Consider the following 25265-nt stretch of genomic DNA (forward strand, 5'->3'; position numbering starts at 1 on the left):
ATTGTCAACAAGCTAAAGTTTTTTTACTAGTTTTAGAAATGTGCTTTGAGAATCTCCTGTGAAAGACTTCCAAGAAAATAAAGGAAATACAAAGTGATAAATAGTTGCTCCTACTGTAGTTTGACTTGCATTTAAAATACAATATATCGATAATCGGTGGGGTTAATACTACAGAGGTAAGGTTGGGTAACATTTTACATGAGACTTTGTTTGTTTTTACCCTCTAGGTCTTAATAGAGAAAGACTGGATCTCTTTTGGGCACAAGTTCTCTGACAGGTAGTTCATTCTTCCAATACAGTAAAATGGATACAGTGAACTGAATTAAGTATTCTTAAAAAGAATAGCTAACTTGTAGCTGTTAAACTACTGCAGTGTTGTTAGAAGTTTTGCGATGAGTCAGCTATTTTCAGTAAACAATGCGCTTTGTGTATGGCTATTTGAATACATACCTATTGGATAATTGATTTATATTATAGACATAAATTTTTAGTGCTCTTCGTGCCTCACTCTCGGATGTCAATAACTGTGGCTAGATCTACATGGATGCATAGACAGTGCAAAACCAATCTAAAGCCACGTCCCGGCTCTTTGGGCAATATAAACCACTTAGTTTTGAAATCTTTAAAGATGAGTTTGCATTTATGTTTACTTTTAATGATGAAGTCACACCTACCTTTAGAAGGCCTGTATGTTAAGAATTCTGTTTTCCCTTGATCTGCCTGTCAGCAGTGATGAAAATAGCCTTGCTGCTATTTACTGCTTATTAATTTGCTTTTAGCTGGTATACTCCAAATGTTGACTATGGAAGTAATGGACACAAAGGGACTTAACTGTCTTATGTTGCTCTTCTGTACTGAATACAGATATGTGATTACTTACAAGTCAGAAAAATAGGTCAAATACAGACTGATTTCTATTAAAAAAAAAAAAATTGCCTGGGTTCTCATAGTTAGGTGTTTAATCTTCAAACCAAAGCTAGGGTCAAATTAATGTGCTGTCCTTTAAAAACAAGTGCAACTAAGACTTTTTTGATTTTTTAACTTAAACCAGTTTCAATCTGTTTATGGAATCTTTTTTAGGTGTTGTCAGTTGGATGGTGATCCAAAGGAGATCTCGCCAGTCTTCACCCAGTTTTTAGAAAGCGTGTGGAATCTGACTGAGCAGTTTCCTCAAGCCTTTGAGTACAATGAAGCTTTCCTCCTTCAGATCCATGAACATGTCCATTCATGCCAATTTGGTAACTTCCTTGGAAACTGCCAAAAAGAGCGAGAAGAACTGAAGTAAGCAGACATTGTAATGTGTCCTTTGTTTATTCTGGCAGACTAAGGACTCCTATGAATATTCTTCACTTTAGGGTCTGAATAGAAACAGAGACAGGATTGGTAGTACTGAAAATGATGTTGCACTGCATCAGGGGACAGCAGTGCTGCTTGTGCTTTTGCACACTGAAGACAGTCTTTCTAATTGTGGGAGAAAATCCCATGCTCATTTTTCATAGGGAAAGTTAAGGTTTCTTTATCCTTCTATTTTGTGTGGTTTGGGTTTTTTTTGTTTTGTTTTTTGGTTTTTTTTCTTCCCCTCCCTAAGAATAGGTAAGCTTAAGTTTGGAAGTATCACTCTATTCCCTCCCCCAGTCTATTTTTAGGTAACCTTAAAATTCTTGCCTTCTCAAGACTAATTGCTGTCAGTTAGAAGTATTAATAGGATGTTTGCTAATGCTTTCAGCTGGAAAACATATGTAAAGTTTTCCTCCATTCATCTTTGTCTCCAACTGTATTTTGAAAGCATTTACTGCAACTAGGCAAAACTTGCCCAGCATAAGCAGTAGTACTTCTAAAACTGATAGTCCTGTCCAACATTAGCTTATGGCAGGAAGAAATTAGTTTTATGAAGAGCTTTTAATTCAAGATTTATAAGTATTTCTGGTAACTTTTTAAAAAATGTTCAGGTTGATTTATTATGTTGAGTTGAGCAGCTTCTGTTTTTTGCTTGCAGTCAGTGTTGACCCTGATCTCTTCTTGCTTTAAGATTAAAAGAGAAGACATATTCCTTGTGGCCATTCCTTCTGGATGAACGAAAGAAATATCAGAATCCTCTGTATAATGCAGACTTTTCTCCAGAACTAACTCTTTTGGAGCCTAATACAGTATCATTCAATTTTAAGTAAGTTTAAATTATATACAGTATCTCTTCTTCAATTTTGTCTTTATCCTGCGTAGTTAAAACTGTCTGCTTCCTGCAGGTTTTGGAGAAATATGTACCATCAGTTTGATCGAAGTATGCATCCCAGGCAATGTGTGTTCAATCTTATAATGAACATGAGTGAACAAAACAAACAACTGGAAGAAGACATTAAAGAACTGGAAGCTGTAAGTATTACAAAATAAGTGTCTGTACTTGTGACTTGTTCCTCCAATTCACATTTATAGTCTGCAGTAATGCTGCCAGCCTTCCCATGAATGTCACTGCTGTATGGCCTAGCACTTATTCTATGTAATGTTGACTTTGACTTTTACTGTGTGCTTCTGTGCTGAATGCCAGACTATACAGCCAATGTTTTGCTCTTAGGCACAATTTATTTTGCTTTACTGATGGACTGTATTATGTAGAAGTGCTCCTACTATCACAGCATTACTGAAGATGGCTTACTGTAGATTAGATTTATGTGAAACTTATCTTGGATAACAAGGTACCCATCATAGCTACAGCTGTGTTGCTAGTCCAAGGAGTCTCAAAATCTTTTATTTCCATTAGAGCTACTAAAATGGAAACAGTAAGTATTGTCCTTCTTTTAACTTCATATACAGGTGCATGCTGTTGTAAGTCACCATAACGATGGGGTATATACCGTCATGCTTATTTGAAGACAGGGCTAAATCCAGAGATCAGATTTCTGCAAGTGACTTCTACTAGGGCTAGAGTAAACAGCCAGGAAAGGCTGAACGGTGTATCTCACTTGATTCTAGTATGACTTGATCAGCGGCTTTTAATTGATGCTTTATTACAGTCAGTTAAGGTGCTGAAACTTCAGACTAATACCTTTTAAGAAATGCACAAGTTTTCTAACTATCAGTTTTACTACTTTGTGTGGCTAGAAATGGTAACACAACTCCTCTATGTGGTGATCGGGGAGGGGGGGAGGAGGGGAGTACAGCTTTTCTAGGAGGAAAGATTTTCATGAACTGATCCTACTGTAATTAATGCAGGTCACTTAAACTGTTTCAAATCTTAATTGCATATTTAAAATTTTTTCTATAATTGAAGCAGCAAAATGAGAACTCAAGATGAAGCAAGATGAGGAATAATAAGCAAGACATAAAGTGAAGTTTCATTTTTGAATTTTCTAGAACCTTGTTCCAATGTGTTAACTTCACCTGAGCCCACATTTCTCACTTGAGTGATGAAGAGATGCAGTCGTTTGAAATCTTCATGTAGACCTTCCTACTGCTGTTTCCGTCTTCAAAAAGTTGGTGTCAAGAAACACCAAAGTCTTCTGCTCTCAGTCTTAGTTCTAATAAAGCACAAACACATCAACAAAAAATTCAGTTCAGTTAACTAGATTAAGATCCCAGTTACTGGGTGAGGTTGTTTAAATTTATAAAAAACCAAAAACCCCAACCGTTAATCCAAATCTTTCCTCTTTTGTTACTGAATGCTTGCAGGTTAATAGGTCCCTCTCTCCAGTCCTGCTTTCTAGTTGACATCTTTTAGTATAATCCTGCATTTGAACAAACTGTATTGGCATTTTTCAAATCTAAAGGAAAAGTCTTTTAGAAGGTTTTTGGGAAGGACATAAGGGCTTAGGTATGAAACTGCTCTTTGTCTTTAAGGGACTCATGGTATGCTGCAAGCTCCCTGCTTGCTGATAGTACCAAGGCCTGTCTTCCTCTGCCTGTACTGTAGGAAGTGTTCCCATCTCAATAGTAACCAAACAAGGGGCAAGCCTAGAAGAACCTTTCCTCTATGGACATTGACAGGCAACCTGTCTGCCTTCTGCTCAGCTGCAAATTCTAAGCATACAGTGCTTGTAGCGTCTGCTGTAAACTGGGGGAAAATGTCTTCTCCAATGGCCTAATATTTAATAATACTGTTACATATCTAACCTGGGGTAAGTAATACAGGGTTCTGCAGATGCTGAGCTGGCCAGCAAAAGAAGTGGATTCACTTCCTTTCAAAGGAGAATATTATCAGCAAAGCAGTCATGCTCTCTGTTAGTAACTGTTCTTTATGTTTCAGAAAATAAAGCAGAGAAATGGGCAGTCAAGTGCAGTCCCTGTGAAGGAACATCAGCAGTCTGCTCATCCTGCACCAATGGCACTGAAGACCCCTCCATCCTTCCAGAAGGAGCAGCCACTGATCCCTGTGAATGATGCTGTAAGAACTATAGAGGGCAGCAACACAGCAGACAATCGCTACAGTGAATTTGTGGCAGAGTTCTCGAAAGCTGAGCCTGCTGTAGTCAGCTTGGAGTACGGAGTGGCCAGGATGACCTGCTAATTAAAATCCAGCACTGTGCTCCTCTTCTAGACTGATTGAATGAAGAGATGGATTATTTCGAGGATGGCTCTGTGCTGCATGACCAAAACATGACTTGTATATCGGCAAGTTTTGTTAACGTAGACTAGAACAGCATGCTAGTTGTCAAGTGTTTGCTGTTCTTTTAAGAAAAAAAAAGTGTAGTTGTGTTTTAAAAGAAATAGGGGCATTTGGTAAGTGGTGACTAAAAATCAAGGAATGGTATGTCTTTGGACTTAAGTCAGTTTGCACTAAATTGATTAAAACAGTAATATTACTTTATTCAGTATAGGAAAACACAGGTGATCTTTCACAGATTGATTTTATTTGGGCAAGAAAACTTGAACTTTCTATTTTAGGAACTGAAGCTACATGTATATATCGCATATGATATGAATATGTATACCCATGTTTAATGCCACCCAGTACTAAGTGTGAGTGTATTAAGTGCCATGGAAAATTATGATATGTTTCAAATCACAAATAGTTGGCCTTAAACCTGTCAGATCAATGAGATTGTTGTCCTTTACTATTGCAGTTTACCTGGCTCTGTTTACATTGTATTTGCTCAAACTGTTACTTCCTTAAAACAGGACTGAATAAAAGAAATGAAGCATGCCTAAGCTGGCGCAGCCTTTTGGCAAATTGCTACCTGAATGTTAACTTATCACTGAAGACTTTTTTCTTCCAGTTCCTCTGTTGTTTAAAATTATAGAGATTGGCCTGATTTTCTTCTCTGGCAGCTCAGTAGATTGAGCATCATTGAAGCTACAGGTTGTGTCTGACCTTAAATGTTTTAATTTGTGGCAAGGTATTTTAAGTGTAGAGTAAAAAGAGTAAAACGTGTCATGTAAAAAAACAAACCTTAGCCAGTAACTGAATTGTCAGGTTTATTCCGATTGACTGTGTGCTGTGCAGTCATTCAAGTTGCAGGAATGGAAGCGGAAGTTTTGGAAGTATAGTCTACTGACATTGTTCCCAAGTACAAAAAAAAGTCATCCATGTGTCCAAAGCTCATGAGAAACTGAGTGCCTCCTAAATCTTTCAGTAGAAGAAAATTTTAGTTTTTAGTGAAACACCCTTCTCATCTTGTAAAGACTTGTCCAACCTGTGCATATTATAAGTAATTTCAGTACAGTCTGGAGACTTTTATGGAGTTGGAGAGAGGACAAAAACTTCTTCTAGCAGGATGCAGTAGAGATGATGGGACATAAGAAAAAAAAAAGGGGGGGGGGAAACGTACAGTTTGTAAGCTTAATTAATTATGTATCTGTAACCTTCTAGTAAGGGAGAAGGTTTTTGCTGAAGTTTGTTACCTGATGGATTTTCTGAGCAGACCAGAATAGGGAAGAAAAGTGCTGGTGTCCAGGTCTTAAATAGAGGTATAAATTATAACTTTGGGTATTAAGATCTCTAGGTATGATGTTAGATTAATGCTACTGACCTTTTATCTCTGGATTTAAATAATTTTTGGTTACAAGTTCTTATCCTAATTCCCGAAGTCTGTTTTGAAGTCTGTTTTGTTAAAATTACTGGTGTGCCATGCACAATTTGACATAATTGGCAGCACTTTCCTCTGCACCATATTGGATCCAGGGCTCTATTAACAAGGCCAGTACAGGTCATGATCAAGTTGCACTTGTGAAGCTGTCTGGGAGAAGTTAACTGTGACTCCTGTATTTGAGTGTTAGTTCACCCGTTTCACTAATTTGTTTTTTAAAAGCCTATAAGTGTAAATAAAGGTTCCTAAGTCTTTTTATTCCCAAAGATATGAACATAGTGTCATCTTTAAAATACATTATCCAGTCATTTAAACACATTTAGAATTTCTCCACTACAGGTTTTGATGGTTTCACGTTTGCACAGTGGTGCCTTACAGGGTTGCAGCAAAAGAGGTTTTTGTGCCTTGTTATTTGTCTCCCCTTCTCCCTCACCTTCTGTATCAACTTGGTTCTGTGGTTTTTGTTTGGAAAAACAACCTGTATATTAAGCTTGTGTTGTAGCACAGTAGTGACAAATTTATCACTGGCAATGTAGGTAAGTGTTACCAATTTGTACTTGTTTGTTTTAATATTCAGCTGCTCTGGTGTTCCATGGACACTTTTCATATTGTTTAGAGTTTATAGGTTCAGAAGATTGTATTAAGCTTTTTTGCAGATATTGTTGTATGCTGTTTTTACTTTAGCAACCCCGAGTGCCCCTGCATACAAGGCTTTTGAAGAGAAGATCTGTTCCCTTTCAGTCCTGTTAAAGTGAGTTTATTTCAGTCTTCAGGCCCTTTTCCTTGGCAGAGTTAACTTCTTGGCGAAAGGAATCGGGTTGCCTTTTTATTTTAAACCAAGGTAGGCATATTAGGTCAGCTTTAAAATGCTATAAAACTATCTGCTTAAGCACAGAGCCTGTTCCTTCATCAAAAAATACAGTCCTTCCTGATCTGAAGTAAATATTTTACTCCCGTTAATATGTGAATAGGGTTTTATCAGGCTGTTTTGTAGAGCAGCCTTCTTATACAGTCTGGATAGCTCTGCCAACTCAGCCTGCAGGGTCACCAGTGAGAAGAGTTCCTGCAGAGAGGCAGCTGTCTCTCCTCATTTGCTGTTCAGGCTTAAGCCAAAACTACCTAAAGCACCTGGGACCTGTGCTGAAGTAAATAGATGGTAGCAAAGTGAGCTCCAACAGAAAGCTTGGCATGATGGTCAGGACTCAGCAGAGTGGGGCTGTTCTGTGTCCTTCAAGGAGGGTTTAAAAAACACCAAGCAAGCTGACTAACAAGCTGTGGTGGAAGCCTTCTGGGAGCAGAAAGAATGTGAATTCTTCCTTCAGTGGATGCGCTTTTCTTCATCATGAACATTCTGCTTCAAGAGCAGTTATGATACTGAAAGGTGCCTGGTACAGCTCAAAATAACATGCAGGACTCTTTCTTTTTTCAAGCTGCGGCATTAATGTGTGGTTAGTGCACTCACCAGTTGCTTAGGAATATAATGCCCCAGACAGAAAGTTGCTATAGTTGATTCTGCTCCACTGGTTGCAAGACTTCAGCACCTGTCAGTTCTGTGCTTCATGTTGAGAAGGTCTCTGTAAAGTCGTTGGGTTTCTGTTTGTGCTGTGCTTGATCTTTTTTTCCAATCTGAATGCTATAAAAGAAATAATTCCTTTTTAATGAACCAAGCTGCTGGTCTCACCTGAGCAACTAAAACTGATTTCACTTTGTACTCCAGGCAATTGAAAATATTTATTTCACTAGTACCCAAAGAGTTGAGCTTATTTTTGGGAGGCTTGCTGTTGTCCTAATGTATTCTTCAATGCAAGTCTAAATACCCAACTGTTCGGTTTTGTAGGATGACTGCCAGATCCACAGACGAAGAAATTAATTAAGCCACACTGAACTGAGCCTGTGCATTTTCCACATGTCCAATTACTAGTGACCTAAATCTAGGGCGAAAGCCTGAAGTCTGGAGAGTCCTTTTAGAGAATTGGAACAGCAGTCCTTCCATAAAACCGCCTGTCCCTATGTGGAACAAATGCCCTAATACAATGTTCTTTTAGAGGGAAAGCTATTGCAAATCAAGCTGTGACAGTTTGATGTGTGTCTCTTCCTCAGGACAACCACAGTGGAGAATGCCTTACTGGGAAAGATGATGTGTTCTTCCTCAGTAGCTGTGTCCAAGGCCTTTTGATAAAGTAACACATCAGCAGTGCTCTGAACTTGCTGCTCCCATTCTGGTAAACTAAGCACAGCTGGGCTGAAGTGGGGCTGGGGTGGCTTGGCTTAACTACTATCCTCTTAAGGAAGTGACATAAATAACATAAAGAAATTTGATGTTAAAATAGCACAGGGCACGTGCTCTCAATATCTGTTCTTTAAGAGTCCTGCCCTGCTTTTGAGCAAGTGTGGCCAGCATGAGGGTCTTGCATAAGCATGATGATTGCTTTCAGGTTAGTTTAAAGATAATCTGATTTCAAATGAGATCATCCCTCCACAGTGGTGTTTATAGATCTTTAGGTCAGAACCTAAAGGTTGCTCTTAAAACTCTTGTTTACTTGCTAATTGTCCTAAAGCTGTAGCTGATCATAGACTGAAGTATACTGGTTGTGAAACCTATATTCACTTTTAGGATTAGAGCTTTAGATCAGAGCAAAGTCTGCTTTGACTTGCTTTCACCATTTATGCCACACTTTTCTCCAAGCGTTGCTTATTGTGGTGCTTGATATCTGCTTTTATGACGGAACAGGCTTCTTAGTGCTTTGGGTGTTTAAAAAACCTGGAAGTACTGCAATTTTCTTCCACTATTCTGAGGGCTCAGATTAGTGAACAGGATGAGTGAGTTTACGTTTGATCTAGCTAGCTTGACCTGCCTACATGTTAAATAGCAGGGAAAATCAGCATGGTGTCATAATTCAGTGGTGCAGCTTCTGTATGGAGGGTAGGCTTAAGGAAGAGGATGTAGTCGGGATCCTTGTCGCAGCATGTAGCCAGCCATGGGACCCTGCTGGGGTACGGCTCATTAAAAGTAGAAGCAGTAGAGCTGTTTTAATGTCCAGCAAGCAGCTCAGGGACTTGAGGTGGAAGGCCAGGGGCATGCTGCTTCTGAGATCAGTTTCCAAGTCCCAGAGAATTCAGTGACCTGGTGTATTAAACACTTGCAGCTGAGCAATTCTGCACTGGCATCAAGCAACAGAAAAAATATATGGATCTGTGTTTCTTAATCTACTGGCTTCAAGCAAGAAATGTCCTGGTGGTGACTCTGAAATTGGGGTGCAATATTTTGTTTCTTCTTGTTTATAGTTTAACTCTAGAGGTCAGTTGTGTACTGTTTCTAACTAAGTGGGAGTTTAGTTTTTGACACATACTATAAAAGTCGTTCCCATCTTGATGACAAGTTTAGCACATACATATCTCATGCTTTGTATCTCTGCACATGTTTCTGCTGAGCGTGTTTCTTCCAGGTAGGCAGTCTTGGTGAAGTCCCCTGCAGCCCCACAAGGGCATTCCTCGTTACCTAGCGTTACAGATTGGTTTCTTTGCTCTGTCGTCTTGTTGTTCTTCAGCCTTACAGTTTATCTTTACAGCTGTCTGTTGGCAACATCCCTTGACAAACAGCTTTCCATCAAAGAAAACGGGTTTGTTGTTTCTCTGTCTCTCAGGGATTTTTACCCCTGAGCTAGTGAACTTGAAAAATATTGCTTATTCTTCTTTTCAGGGCTCCCAAGTGCCAGCTGACTTCCACAGTCAGTTTACTTACACATTTTAACTTCAGACCTGGTTATTTAAAAGAAAAAAAAAATTATTACTGAAATGTTGGATGTGGCAAAGGGAAAGAAAACTGTTTTCATTGTAATGTACGTGGAAAGACTGGCTGTTTCACTAGTATTTATTGCTCTGTAATGCTTTCTGTAAAAGTCATTTATCTGTGTGCTGGGATCATGCTTGATGTATATTCCTGAAGAAACTTTAGCAAATGAAATTTTGTAATAAGTGTATTATTTGTATGTGTTTTGAAAATCCATAAAGCTTAAAATAAAATTACCTTAATATTGCCAATCTAACTGGGCATTAAGTAGTCCATTTAGAAGAACAGTGTATGAACATTAAACATATGGAATAAAATTTTAATTTTATGGATGAATCATACTGGATCTGGACTGTAGAGTACAGAAATGACTTGGCCTATTTATTAGTTTCTGAAATGATCCTGTAACTTTCAGATAGGGGAGACTGCCTCAGCTTCATGATACTGAGTCTAGACTGCTAGTCCACTAATTACAAACACTATTCTGTGTTTAGTTTAAGAGTTAAGTGTTGGGAGAAGAGAGTTCTGTGTTTACTTAGCATTAGTGTTACTCCATACTTGGTAATCCAGATGAGTGTTTTCAACAGCTCCAACAAAGCTGATGCAGAAATTAGAATAACTTTCTGAAAACACCAGCTCCCCTTTTCAGTGACTCTTCCATTAATTATGAAGAACTGTTTTCTTTAATTCTTAGTTCTAAGGCTTCTTAGGACTATAGAGCTGTTGTCTTCATTTAGTAAATTGGTTTATTGTCATGGTAATAAAGCTCTCCCTAAGGACTACTTGCTACACAATGCTCAAGCTTCTTCCAGCAGCATTTTGCTCATATTTACTTACTTTACCCATATCCAGCTCCATCTTGATCTGCACGGGGACTATGGTTTCTCTTCATAGTACAGATGGAAAATAAAGTACTGGAGTATTGGATTCTGCAATGTTGTGATCTTTATCACAGAGTGGGCCCCTCCTGCTGTGAGGTACCTGCAGCTTGAAGGGTTCTCTTCAGTACTTTGGAGGTTTTTATTCCCCTGGCTTCCTTTTGGGTAGGCAGGCTGTACGCTGGAACTACACCATGGGAGAATCTGGTTAGTATCATTAGGGGAAAACATCAAAACTGCTAAGTCAGAGCAGTATGGTTTAACCGTGTGCCACAACAATCATGGCATCTGTCACTGGGGTTCTGCATCCAGTGGCAGCAGCTGCTCCATGGAGTGCACCAGCGTGCGCTTCTCGTGTGTGGATGCTACTGGACGCAGTGCAAGTGTGGAGTTTTGTATGTGCATACATAAGTGGAGGGAAAAGCAAAGTTTAACTTCAGCTCTTACTATAGTCTAGAGGCTGGTTACTTTATTTTCCTGGCCTAGTCCAGGGAGCATTCATTGCCTCGCTTGTCTAACTACAACCTCCTTAAGTTTAGGTGTTACTTGGAGTGTGCATGTTTAAACTGAGAATAGACAGCATGTGTGAGAATTAGCTGGTTGCTGTGCAGAATGGCTGAAGAGAAGCAAGTGGGACACGAAAACTACATAAAGGCAAAAATGGGGATGGATATCTCGTTCTTGGTTTTGACCTTTGTGATGGTCATGTTGGGCTGTGGGGAAGAAGGGCTGATACAGCAGCAGCTTGGGGGCTTTGATGCTGGCTGAGCTAGTTCCAGAACTTGATGCAAGATTGAGTGATCCTAAAAACGTTGCTGTCTGCTTTGTGTTTATTTTCCGCCCACCGAAGCTGCCCTGGGTAAAACACTAAAGGTGGCTGTGTCATTGCAAGAATGTGGCTTGGCGGAGGACAGGGCTGTTCCCTGAATACTCAGGAATATGGGTGCTGCTCAGAACTGTTCCTCGGCTGTGGTAGTGGCTGCTCTGGCTGAGTCCCTCTGTGAAAGCACGAGACTGCTGCAGCTTAGTGCTCTGTTTGAGATTCATGTGAGAATGCTTCAGTGGGAGGAAATGCTCTCAGTGATCGGTTCCTTTATTTTCTAATCCCGCTTTAAGCTTTTCGTAAACTTGTTTTTAGTAGTGTGCTGGTGGAAGAAATAATTCTTAATAAACCAGATGCTTGCTTTTCTGCTCACTTGCTGGACTTTGCAATGCACTGTCTTTCTAATGTTTGAGGTTATCTGGTGCTGTGCAAGTGTCCCATTAGTCAACACTATATTGGGGAGGTTAATTGATTACTTTTTTCTCTTGAATGTGATAAGGACAGCACATGAGCCGGACAAATGTTCCATCTGCTATTATATCACTTACTTGAATGGCTTTTAAATGCTCGTTGTGTGTGCAGGAAATGTCAAAGGAGACTACTGACAGCTCTTATGAAACATATTGACAAGGAATGATTAGGGGAAGAACAAGGACAGATGTTTATGCATACGTTAAAGGTACATTTAAGGAGGGTTTTATTTGGTAACTCTGCTTCATAAGTGATTTAAATCCCAGCGTGAATGCGGTTAGAATGATAGAGGTGTGTGCTTAGTAGTGTCTCAAAAGAGAAGCGTAAGCCCTCTTAGTGCCTGGTGCTTTATCAAGACAAAGCTTTGTCAATATTAATCTAGCAGTTCTTTTTAACTATTTATGATGAGTTGACTTTGGATGGTGAATGCGTTTTGGGGCAGGAAAATGTAAAGGGAGAACATGGAGCACAACTGGATGCAACCATCACTACAAATTTTATTAAATGTGGTGCAGAGAAGAGTACTGAGTGTTTGGTAGTTGTAAAAAAATTGAGGCTGAACTGCACTCTAATTCCTTTGCTGATGCTTATATCCCATAGCACACAGGTCCCTCCACAGTGCCAAAGGACAGCCTGGGAAAAGAGAGAGAACTGTTATCTGGCAAACTGCTGATATGAACCAAGAAAAGGAAAGGAGAGCTGCTTCCCAAGCAGCGATCACATGGAGGAGATTGCATAGCAGGAGTGGGTCATAAGGTTGTAAAAGAATTAATTTCTCCTTAGAGTGTTGCAGGAGAAAGGCTGGTCAGCTGGAGTTCAGCAGTGAGAAAAGGATTAGGGTTAGCAGTAAGAACTACTTTAAGTTATTTGTGTTTGAGGTATTGTAATATATGGAGGAACTGAGCTATTTATATAACCCTATAACTGTAGCCCTAAAAATTCAAATTCCTGGGTCTCAGTTTGGCTTGTTCTATTTCAAGATAAGAATCCATCTGTAAAATTCTGCTTTGCTATCCTAAAGTCTTGCCAAAAGTTTAAATAAAGAGCACAACTTGGCAGAGACTGCTCTCTTATTTGCAGATTTGTGTTGAGTCCTGTATGCTTTGTTGTGGTTAGTGCTCTTGTGGCTATGGAGTTTCTGGTCATTTCTGCTATTTTCTTGCTTTTTTCTCTCCTACCTGCCTATATTCAGTCAGACTCCAAGGCAACTGAGGCTGAGAAGAGCTGCTCATATGTAGCTGCAGAGGTCGGCCAAGGGACAGTGGTTTACTACTGAGCTGCTCGTCTTGGTAACAGCTATCCAAGTCAGCAAGATAGAAAACCGCTATTTGGGATTTCTAGCAACAGTATGCCGTGCTTGGTCTGAGCTGCAGAACAGTGCAGTATTTTGGAAACTGGTGGTATGGCAGGTCTGCAGAAGAGCTTATGACCTGACCCTGTTCCGAAAAGCACCATTAGGCAAGGGCTGGAAGAGCAGCACTTCTGAGCAGCACTTAAGGACGTGAAGAGCGTGGTGCTCTGTCGTTGTGAGGGTTAGGGAGAGCTGCTCTGACTTACTGCAAGTAAAAGGCATTCTGAAATTGTGCTGCTCATGCTCAGTCTGTTGCTTTGTAGGCTTATTAGTGTAACAGCTAATGGAGGTGCCTTTAGTGTTAGTTAAACAGGCAGCATGTATATTGAGGACGTGATCTTGCTCTGGGGAGGTTTTTAGAAATTGGTAATCACAGCATAGAAAGACCTAAAGCACGTCAGGTCTTACAAGGTCAAGGGTACTTGGTTTTCTAGCAGTGTTTGGGCCATTAAACAGAACTACAGCCACACCACTGAGTGAGTCTCTACCAGCTCCAGAGAGACTTTTGGGCTCATTATTAAATCATGTTTTCCATAACTTTTCATGTTCATCCCAGTTTCCAAATTACAGAAAAGCTCTCCTCCCAGCTCTCTGGTAGAGGTTGGGCTAAACTGAGTTTTTCACTTTGGATAAAAAATGTTCTGTATTTGCCTCCAAACTACAGTACATTTTACTGGAGAAAAAAAATCCAAGATGTTCCCATGTCTGAAGAGTTTTTGAATTGAATGTAGCAATTTAAAACTGGTAGCACTTTGTGTAAAACATCTTTTTAATCCATATAGTTTTAAGAAAGAAAAAAACCCAATAAAGACATCTTTTGGCTTAATTCTGAAAACAATACTGGGTATTTGGTGTAATTTTTTCATATTTTTCTTTACAGTGAATTCACACTCCCTGGAGTGGGTAAGTAATGCTTCTCTGAAGACAATATAATGAATGCTGTGACCTCAACATTTGCCACTTTATTAGGAGTGGGATGGTTTCCTGCATGCAAGGGTTGCTTCAAAATGATCCATTGTCTTGAAGATGTTCCTATGTGGATGCACTGCAGAGGCAGTGACTCGTTTTGGAAGTGCTGTGTTCACAATCTCTTCCTTTTTCCAATTATTTTTTACTTTGTTGTGAAATCTTTTTTATTAATATCTATCACCTAATATAATCTGATAGTGACATGTACTCCACAATGCTTTAATTGCCCATTCGGGAGTGTAAGTCTTCAAATATGCTGAAGTTTAGGAGAGGGAGCTGTCAAGCCTTTGTACTCTTGATCATATTAACAAACTAAATGAAGGCTCATTTCACTTTTAAACCTTCATTGAGGGTGAAGGGCTCGGCAAAGAAGTGCATTAATGACATACTCATCCAGCTGCTTACTCTTCTTTCTAAGCCAAACCCTGCCTCTCTGGACAAACCTAAGCAGAATGGGGGTGGGTGGGGGAGAAGAGAGCTTCTACAGAAAAACTCTATCAAAGCTAAGTGTACCTTGTTACTAGAACATAAAATACTCGGAACTGGTCTTTATGGTGACTTGAAAATGGAAATATTAGCTACTGTTACTCTGAGTTTGAGAGGCAGCTCTCAAACCTGTGTTCAGTTCCTTGTTTTTACTGCCAATCAAACGAGAGTGTAATTGGAGGCACACACTCACTGTTGTCCTGGTCGGATGAGCTTTTATGTGCCACCTAGTCTGAGGTAGAACTATGGAAAGAGCCTCAGGCTACTTACATAATGCAGTTATGCTGCTGTGACATTACCATTTTCAGTTGTAATGCTTAAAGTACCAATAAATCAAATTACTTGTTTCCTTTCTGTAGTACAAAGATAATAGCAACTGGCCTCTTACCTTCTTTCTGCTATTTTTGTTGACAGTAATATGTACGTGGTTATGTTTTATCAGACTTTAGTTGGATAAGTTGATTTCTGAAAAACAGATTTTATTTAAAACTGAAAGCCACAAATATGGCAGGGAAAGCCATCTATAGAACTTCTTACGGAAGATGCTCACTTTTTTGTTTATCAAGTCCTGTAAGACTACAAATAGGACTGAAAACCTGCAGAATAACAATGAGGTTACTGAACAGTTCATCAATCCTGAAATTCTCAGTCATTTCCAGAATAATAGATTTGTACTGGCTAGAAGAGGTGTGTGGAAATGACTTTCACATGAGAGCTTGAGCAAGCAAGTAATGTTAGGTTAGTTGTGCGAAGTCTTTTAAGGTTGCCTCAAGATCTTAGCACTAACTTAATAAAACAGAGGCAATGCAGGAATACATGTCAAAGCTGTAAATCGTAAAAAAAGCAATGGAAAGGGAGATGAAATTACTCTGCCCACTTGAGCCAGTATCCATGTAAATTACTAAAACCCTTGAGCACTCTTTTCAGCAAACCTGAAGGAGGAATCACAAGCTGCTGGCATGTACCCAGGTCCCAGTGGCACCCAGTGGGATTCATCTCCAGCTTCACGCGCCCACTTCTGCGCAGATATCACCTCTGAGCTGGTCACCCTTAGCTCCTTGCACAGATGAACAGCTGCTTCTGGTGCTCGGCTGTCCTCGGGCAAAGGTGCTCATCCGAAATAAGTCGTACGAACCCCATGGTGAAAATGTCTGTTTCTGTCATTTGCCTGTGCAGGGAGCCTCGGGTGACCCACTCGGGCACTGCGAGTCACGGCCCTGCTGCTTTTACAGGTTAAAAGTCTGGAATCTGGAGCAGCTTAAAGCTGGGTGCCAAATCCTACCTCTCCGGCAGCGCTCTCCGGGTGCCGAAGCTGCGTGCTGGGCTGAGCGGGGCTGCGGCACAGCAGAAAGCACGGGAGAGCAGCCAGCCCCCTCTCGTCTTCGGTCTCTCCGTGATGACTAAAGCTTGCCATGGAGCATCGTGGTACTTTCCATCCCCCCTAAGGGAAGCAAATAACTAACCAAGATGCAGGAGGTCAAGAGAAGGAATGGGGTGTAAGAGGGAGCAAAACTCTGAGGTGCTTGGGCTAAGATCACTGTAAAACCCTGGTCTTCATCGTCCCGGCCAAGTGCTCTGAGACCCTTTGGGGCTCAGGGGACGCAGTGAGACCAGCTTGGATAAGGACAAGGCTTTGAACCACAGTCCCTACCCCGGGTAGGGAGATTTGAGCCTAATGGGCCAGAGGAGACTATTCTAAATAGATGGGTTGGCTCTGACAAGGGGAGTGTTTCTGAAGTGGTCTGTGCTCTAAGTATGTTGCTGGGAAAGCCAGGCTAGAACTGAAAAGCCGGTTTCTGCAGAGCTTTGCAATGCTAAAAGGAGATGTACTTTGTGTGCTTAACTTGTGATATCCCCAAGGAATATTGCTCCCCCCTACAGCTGCGTTTCCCAAAGGGCTCAGTGATCCTGGTGTTGGATCCTCATCGTTTCCGAGGCATGTTCCAGATGTGCCACGATACCACAGGTATACCAAGGTCTGAGGGCAAGAAGTGATGCCAATAGTTGAATCCATTGAACTGGGAAGCAGAAGAGCAGGGTCTGTAGTGCTGACCCCATCGAGGTGTTCCTCAGCAGTGGTGAAGCCGCACATGCTGTGTCGAGCTGAGGTGTTTATTCCCTTGGGCACGTGGGAAATCCTTCTCTCCCCTCTCTCTCAAAACAGTTTGAAACACAGATGTAAACTGCCATCTGTGCGATGGCCAGCAGTTGTGCTACACACCAAAGGTAGTAATTTGTTACGTGTTAGTTTTGGTCTCTGTGAATCTTGGAGATTCACTTCAAGGTTAAGTTGTGGAATAATGTACGTGTTGGTACAGAAAGCAGTATTTCCTTTTTATGTGGCAAGTCTAACAAAACAGATGACATATTGTCACAACCTGGGCTGGACAGACCAGGGAGGGGTTCCAGAGGGCACACACACGTGGGGCTTCAGTTTGTGTCCTTTTATCATCTCCTTGCCCCTCCTTCAGGCAGACACTCAAACTAATATTAGGCTAATTAGGCATCATGCTCAGTTTGTGCTTTCAGAACCTTCGGGAAATGGGTTGGCGGCCTTGGGGGTCGTTTGGGGAGTAACTTCTCCCTCCCTGCAGACGTGACCATCGTTTGATCTTTGGCCATGCATGGTGAGCTGTCCTGCTCAGTTTATCTGAATGGGGAACTGCACACCCTCCTGCAGGTCCTCCCTGTCCTGTTGCTGATGGGTGCTGATCGGCTTCTTTTCGCCTGCGGTTCATTGTTACTCAGAACTTGCCCCACCACAACATTTGAGGCATTAACTCTTTTGGTCTCTCACAGACGTGAATTTACACGACTTGCTTTCACCGAAGTGTTTTAGGTAGTTTGTAAATATTCCTATATGCCAGATTCTCTAGGTGGAGCAAGTGAAAAAATTTTATTGTACCCCAGCTCTCTGGAGAAAGTGTTAAATTACTAGCAGATACATGATTCAGTGAAAGATATTGGGTTTCTCTTAGAGATATTGTAACAATTTCCAGACTGTAATAAACTGAGGGTTAATTCTCTAACTTTTTAAAATTATCTCTTATGATTGTATGAGAGTAGGAAGATGGCTTCATAGTTAAATGTGGAACTTTGGGAGATGCGAGTTGAGTGGCGGGGTCTGCTGCAGGCTTTCTCTGACCTCAGATAAGTCTTTTAATCTCCATGTTACTCCTGTTTGCCTGTGGAAAACTGAGATAATATCCTCTTTTCGTCAGTTCTGCCTTTGGTTTGCTTGGATTGCAATCTATTCAGGTCAAAGATTTAGTCTTATTTTCTATGGTATTTGTGTGGACTGATTTCACTGAGGGCCCTGAAGCTTGATCTATAGATAATTCTATTTTCTAATAGTATTATCTGGAAAATATCTACAGTTTATCCATGAAGAGGTACTAGAATCACAATGAATAACGGTTCCTCCCTAACTGCTCAAAATTTCTATCAAATTGCAGAATGCCAATTTTATATCAAGATGCTTGGAACAACAGTATACAGCTGGCAGATGAAGGTCCCCAATGTTGGCACAGTCTGAATATTTTATGCTGAAGTGCTGTTTTTACTCTAAGATGGCTGGTATTTGTTGTGGCTTAAAAAGCTTGTAAAGCAGAAAAAGTAAGTTCTGCAGAAGCTAGATAGTAGCATTCCCCCTCATTACCAGTTTCAGTAGATCTGTTGGGTAAGGAAAAAACGCTAAAGATAAGTACCAGTGAAAATCAAGATATTAAATCTTTCTCTTCCATAAGCTTGTGAGGCAAAACTGAGGAATAATAACTTCACACAAAACATAATTCTGAAGTGAATGAAAGGTCAATACATAGTTTTAATGCGTTAGCTTTCCTTTGTAAACAGGAGAATTGAAACTGTTGTATCTAGAGACTTTGGAGAAACTGGCAAGCACAAAATTAAGCAGTAGTTGACGAAGATGAGAATAGTAAAAAACTTTCCACAAAGCTGTTCAGAATCAGCTAAATAACATCAAGGCGCCAGGTTTCTCTGCCTATGGTGAAGCAGGTACTAAAACTGCGAGCTCTGATTATCCTGCTAATGGTCGCTGCCAGCTCCTCCCGGTGGGTTGCAAGTCTGCCGGCACCTTCCCCTCCTTGCCTAACCCACCTGCAAGCGTGGCTTTAGTCCTCTCCCTCCTATGGCACAGGGCAACCGGAGCAAGAGCGTGGAGTACATATCGAAGCGCTTATGTCCTGATGCTAGGTGCCAGCATTTGAAAGTCCTCTGGATTCCCTTGTAGGCAATGGGAAGAAAGAGATGTTTCTAGGTAGTCATCCAGGTGACCTATTTTAAGACCTCTACCTCGCTTCAGATTTCTCTCGACCGACTATGAAGGATGAATCATGTCCATTCTATAGGATAAATGTGAGATTATTGGTCCCCCAGGGGCTGAACCAGCTCCAGGCTCTTTTGCTGTGACACACAGGGGCAGCACGAAGCCTGTGTCCAGAAGAAGTCTTGAGCTGGTGCCCACCTTTACCGGCTCCCCCAGTAAAGCCCCGCGCGCGTGATTCTGCCCCTGCTTTTCCTGCAGCCCCTCTGAACGGAGGGCCACCAACTAACCTCTGCCCTGCCGCCATGTCCTGGGACCCCCTGCGTGTTTGTGGGAAGAGCAAAGGGGGGGCTTTCAGCTTTGGGGAACTGGGACTGCATCCTCACTGCTGCGTAGGGGAGCTCTGGATGGTGTGAAAGCCCTGGTTTGGGTTTACACGGCAAATAAGGCTGTATCTGTAGCGGGGGGGGGGGGGTTAGGCAGAAACACCCACAGGGATGCAGGCTGAGACTGCAGTGCTAGCTGTTTCCCAGGAGCCCTTCCTCAAACAGGGAAAGAAATGGGATTTAGAAATGAAAAAAACCTCCGAAATAACAACTTGCAGATGCATCTTCCCAGTCTCTGTCCTCGCTTCCTTTGAGGTGGTGTTTTTTTCCAAAGCATTACACATTTTAATAATGTCTAATCTTAAAATCCCTACTTTTTCACAAATGGAAATGAGTGTGGTGGTCTTGCAGCCTTCTGACCACTTGCAAAAGCTCTGGTTCCTCTTTGACATACTTGCTTAGGAGGGGTCCCAATAGTGAAATGCTGGTGGGGTGTTTTCTGAACACCTTCACTGCTTTTAACAAGTGCTACTGCCTCCTTGCTGTGTAGGACAAGTCCATGTGGACAGAGTTGCAAGAGAGGAGTCTAAGGGAGAGAGAACGTCAAAGTTTCGAATGATACACTTCACTGAAATATATAATTCATACTTGTGAGAATTTTGTTCAGATATTCTTCTTGCATTGTATAATTTGTGCGTATTACCTCCTGTAGTTCCTCAGTGGATGTCTATTTTTTTTTTCTTATTAAGGTATAAAAAAGGTTTTCCTGTTCTCTCATTTTCCTAGAGTTTGCCAATTGTTTGTAATGGGACTTGTCTTAGATAAAATGTTTCCTGTTTCTTGCTGGATGGGACATGCCTGAACAGGGAGCGTGAACAATTATCATCTCAGTATGTGAAGATTTAACGGCAAAACACCCGAGTCCTTTGCTATGCGACAATGCTTGATGTGTACCTAATGGCTAGGGATTTATAGCAGTGGTCCTATAGATGATGTCCTGCTGCTCCCTGCACTAGGTTAGTCATCTTAAATGTTGTTGGTTACCCACAGCTCTCACCAACTTGAAGAGGCTTTGTAGGTGTGCAGTGCTTTAGAAACTGAGACCTCTTAAGGAAAATAAGCAAGGACTTGATTAGCACTCTTCAATCTATGTGACAGCTAATATTTTTCTACTTTGTCTACTGTTTTTTCAAGAGCCAGAAACCTTGCATCTTTGCTTTAATAGCCTCTAATTAATGCATATTTTCCTCTATTACTAGAATACCTGACCTCTCTTCTTCATGTAGTATCTAAACATGATCTCTGTTTTTCATGTCAGCAACTAAGTTTCTCATTCCTGTCATGTATAAACCCACGCAGGTTGGATCTCCAGTGTTTTCATCAGCAGCTTACACTATATTGTGCCCTTTCCTAATATCCTTAATCTCTGCTTCTGGCAAATAAAGTAGTGACCTACTTTATTTTTCTGCCTTCAGAAAAAAAAACAAAGTGCATGTGGTGGAGCAGCTGCTGCTGCTTCCTGACAGCAAGCAAAGAGCCGTAGTGCTCCTGGTTCAGAGCTTTGCTAAAGCCCTTCTTGCTTTTACATCCCCCTCTCCCCGCTCCGTGTGTGCGAGGGCCGCAGCAAGCGCCATCCCTGCTGCGGGTGCTTGGGTGCCATCACCCAAGTCTGGACAAAACGGAGCAGAAGAAGGGATTGCCTGCAGCTGAGGATGGGTTAATGACAGGGAAAGTGGACTCAGGGGCCGCAATCCTCTCTGTTAGCGCTCCTTGATGCGGCGATGACTCCTGCTTGCGAAGCTGGAAGCGTGCCAACAGCTCTCTAAGGATGTGTCTCCTCTTTGGTGTCCACCTGAGCTACCACTTATTTGGAAAACATGTGGGGAGTGGGGACCAATGCATTGCATTCACTTTGCAATATGGGAAGAATGGGGGTGTCTTTCCCATGGTTCCCTCCCCCTCCCTTTCTGCAGTGGATGAGGGTGTCAGCGTTGACTCATCGACCTGCTTGCTTCATGGGCATCTTCCACTATCTCCAGGAGCTCCAGTGCTTCACAAGACTGTCATACAGTGATGAGAGCTAGGCACCAAAATAGAAAATCAACAGTATGCAAGCAGTCGCCTCCCACATGTGCTTTTGAAAATCTCCCCCCCCAACCTTTTGCATCAACACTAACCAGATTTCACCTATAAATCTGCTACACTTAATCTCCCTGAGTACCTCTCATCCCCAGCTTAAGCTCCCTTATTGACAGATGTACACACACACACAAACAACTTTTTTTCCCCGTCTCAATCCTCCATTGTTCAAACCCAACGTACGACGAGAGCTCTGGCAGGGCTGTATCCGTCCTCTTTGCACTCAAAGTAGTGAACGGTTCAAAATGGGAGGAAGGAGCTTTGCTCCTGCCCAGCTTTCACGTTGCTCCTTGCGAGAGGCAGCCTGTGGTCTCGAATCTGGGGGCTCGTGTGCTCATCTCCAGCTTCCCTGCAAAGCCATGGCACGTATCTGCACAATTGCACAGTAGCAGCTGGATGTTTTACCCTTGGCTGGCTTTAATGCTGTCTTCAAGTTATTGTTTCAAAGCTGCCTCATGCAACATCAAAGCAGCAGCCCAGACAAAGCACATTCAGGCTGGGAGCTGGGGTGGAAAGAGGGAAAATTTGCAGCAGAGCAATCATGCAGGCTGTTTTTTCTTTTGCTTCAATGGGAGTGAAGGGCATGCAGGAGACCTGCTAGTGCAAGAAATTTTATAGGTGTGAGCCTGGCTAGAGGAAAAATCCAGCCCATCTCAGAATGCTGTTAGCTGCCTTTTTGTTTGGGTTTTCTTTTTCTGATTGCCAGACTTTTTTAGTACGTATTCATTGGAAGTGTTGGAAGGAATATTTGGACTAGGGTAACAGCAGTAAGAGTTAACAGAGTATCTGAGATAAACACATTGGCTCTTTCATGTAGTAAGAAGAGATGAGTAAGCTGAGAATCCTAACAAGAACTAATCTCCATTTCAGATCTTGTTTAAGAGATTAATTATGGAATATTGTAGACCTAATTAAACACATAATCAAGGGCAAATAGGCACAGCCTTACACCAACTAACAGAAATACAAAAATTGTTGTGCTGGAACATACTGTATTTCTGTACTTGGAAAGCAAGAAACAGCCCTAGCCTCTTACAGCTCTCACATAGATGAAACGAATAACAGCAAGAAAAAATGGTCTCACATTAACCTACAAATTCTATAGTAAATAAAAAGTAATGACCTTCTACAGCCACAACTGCAGTGAGTTTTGTAGGCACCAGGAGGTCTCATACTAATAATTTTTCCACTTGCGCAGCATCATCAATTTAAGGAACCTAAATTACCATAAAAACATTAATTCACCTTATTACTAATCTGTTGAATAGCCAGAGAAACAGAAGCCTGAGTACTGAAATGATGTTCTCCCACAAAACTGGTGAAAGAAAAAGTAATATGAATTGAGACTCTTGACCTTTAGCTGCTCTGTCAAGATTTAAGGATTTAAGGAAGTTACTTTGTAAACATACAAAAAAACTCCCCGGAGGAAGTGAAATCACAAATTTAACTAATTGGGACAAATAATTCTAGGCTATTCTTGTCAGCTGGCAGCTCTTGGGTTTGAGGTTTTGTTTTTCACTGAGCTCTCGTGAATTCCTTGTTGACTCTTCAAGTCTTCGTCACTTCAAAAAAACGGCAATTCTGTGTTTTTTTAAAAATTTTAATGAAATTGTCTTTCACAGACACATCAGTTTGGCTCTTTGAATTCTGCAGTTACTTAAATCACACATGGCCATCGAATCAATCATATCCTCAAGCAAGGGATGACATTTCCATCCGTGTGCGCGCTGGAAAAGCTGGCTTTGGCTACAGCTGTCCCTGCTCCTCTCCTTTGAGTCGCCCCAGGTACTGGAGGACCGTCCGGGATGCAGCACTGCAATGTGGCCATTTTGGCCTTTCTCTTGGCCTTCCAGCCCATCTGTTTAACATTAGGAAAGCAGCAGAGGATGGGCAGTATTTCTAGCCAGGAGGTACCTGCGTGAACATCTGCGAGGATTCGCTCCGTGTCGGTCCCACCAGGTCCCACCAGTGTCAGTGGTGGCGAGACACCTCCGGAACAGCCAGGTTTGGGATTCACTGTTGCAGCACCCGTGGCTGCTCCCGCCTTCAAAACATTATTTTGGACTGCTGGCTGCTCTGCCGGTCTGCACTGCCTGCGCTCCAAGCTGTGTTTCCAGCTTTGCTTTGCAGTAGATTGCTTTTTGGTACAACTGATATGCTGACCCCATCACAAAACAAAACAAAAAAAATCTTTGTTTCTTAGCCCACCTGCTCTCTGCTCTCTCATCCCAGTTTGGTGCAGAGCAACCGGAGCCCATGGAGCTCTCACAAGTGACATGTCTGAGCTCTGTCTCCCCAGGACCTTCTTGGCTACCTCCAGCTTCTTTCCCAGTTTATACCCAGTGGACTACAAAGCCAACACCACTCTGGTCCCACTTCCCATGACTCCAATGATCAGGTACCTTCCTAATCAAGCACAGCCTGTGCATTTTTTTTATTTCAATAGCAAAGTTTTGCAGAATCAGGCACGAATGTTCCTTTGCAGCGATGCCAGTAAGACTGGCATAAACCAGTGCTCTTAATATATGTGTAGCCACTAGAAGGTGACTAGTGCCTGTTCTGATACTGAAATGGGGAAGACGGCTACTGCGGTTATCTTTCATGCTAAACATCTATGGCTTTGTTCAGCTTTTAAGGAGAATGTGGAAAACAATTGAAAAAATAACATGCTAAATATAAGAGCCGTCTGTAAGAGTTGTTTCTCCCCAGAGCAAAACTAAGTCTTGTGTCATTTGCTGCAAATAAAATTAGTGGCTAAGATTTGCAAAAGTGAAAATGTTGATGGCAAGGTGGGTCCTGCAGAGCCTCTGGGAGTGTGGGGCTGTATGTGCTTGCAGGGACCAACCCCAGCACACACCAGCTCCTTGTGTTTTGCAAGATGTCATAAGTGGTTACTGTTTCTGTCTCAGGATTCAATAAAGTTATTTGTACATTTATGGAAAAAGAAAAAAAAATCAGCCATTTCTATTTTGATATCAGTGGTTCATGATACACTTTGTGTTCTAGAGGAGCAACAGAAAGAGTTTCAAAAGTCTGCAGTTCCCTGGTGCAAAAACTCAAGGAATGTGCTCAGAAATAAGACTGTTTCACAAACACAGGAGCCCCAATGTGTCCAGCTGAACGGCTGGGGACTGCGCCAGAGTAAAAGAGTTTTGCAATTTATTTTTTTTCAATCCTGCTAAAAAAATTGTTCTCTTAATAGGACAGCAATCCACATGTGCTGTAATACTGGTTACTAATTAAATAATTCTGAGACTTAGAAATGCAGATAAAGCAAGCAGGGATTAAACTGGTCTGGTGGTTTTAGACTCTGTAGGAAATTCCCAGTTGAGTTTTTACAGAAAACTGCTTAAATGAGCACAGAGACAGGAAAAACACCTTTTCAACAGTCACTGTTTACTGTATGGAGCCTGTTATGTCTCTAATAGTGACGTCTTCACACACATTAAGGGAAAAAATGATGCAATACATATGAAGTCAGTATTTTCTATAATTCAGTAATATCCAATCTTTTTTACATGTGAGATAAACCCGTTGTTACTGACAGAAAGTATCAGGCTGGGGCAAAGACCCCAAACTGAGTGTGAGGCGTATCAAACACGGCCCAGGAGGCTCCCGGAGGGATCGTGAGTAACTTGGGCACAACGACGTGCCTGACTAGGAAGGATGCATTTGGCCTCTCCCTCCACGCTGTCCACGGCTCTCCTTTTCCCTTGGCTGCTTCCCCTGGAGG

At 41.7% G+C, this 25265-nt stretch overlaps 1 protein-coding gene across 1 annotated transcript in view; it reads left to right on the top strand.

The window, feature by feature from the left end:
• Positions 1–10063, top strand: part of MTMR6 (myotubularin related protein 6) — a 28691-nt gene extending 18628 nt beyond the window's left edge. The window contains exons 10-14 of the mRNA XM_069808132.1: positions 228–277; positions 1081–1281; positions 2030–2164; positions 2244–2370; positions 4238–10063. Coding sequence (XP_069664233.1) covers positions 228–277; positions 1081–1281; positions 2030–2164; positions 2244–2370; positions 4238–4498 — 774 coding nt within the window. The 3' untranslated portion in view covers positions 4499–10063. The remainder of the gene's footprint in view (positions 1–227; positions 278–1080; positions 1282–2029; positions 2165–2243; positions 2371–4237) is intronic.
• The last annotated feature ends 15202 nt before the right edge of the window (positions 10064–25265 follow it).

This window comes from Haliaeetus albicilla, chromosome 20, assembly GCF_947461875.1.
Source record: "Haliaeetus albicilla chromosome 20, bHalAlb1.1, whole genome shotgun sequence".
NCBI classification, from domain to species: domain Eukaryota; kingdom Metazoa; phylum Chordata; class Aves; order Accipitriformes; family Accipitridae; genus Haliaeetus; species Haliaeetus albicilla.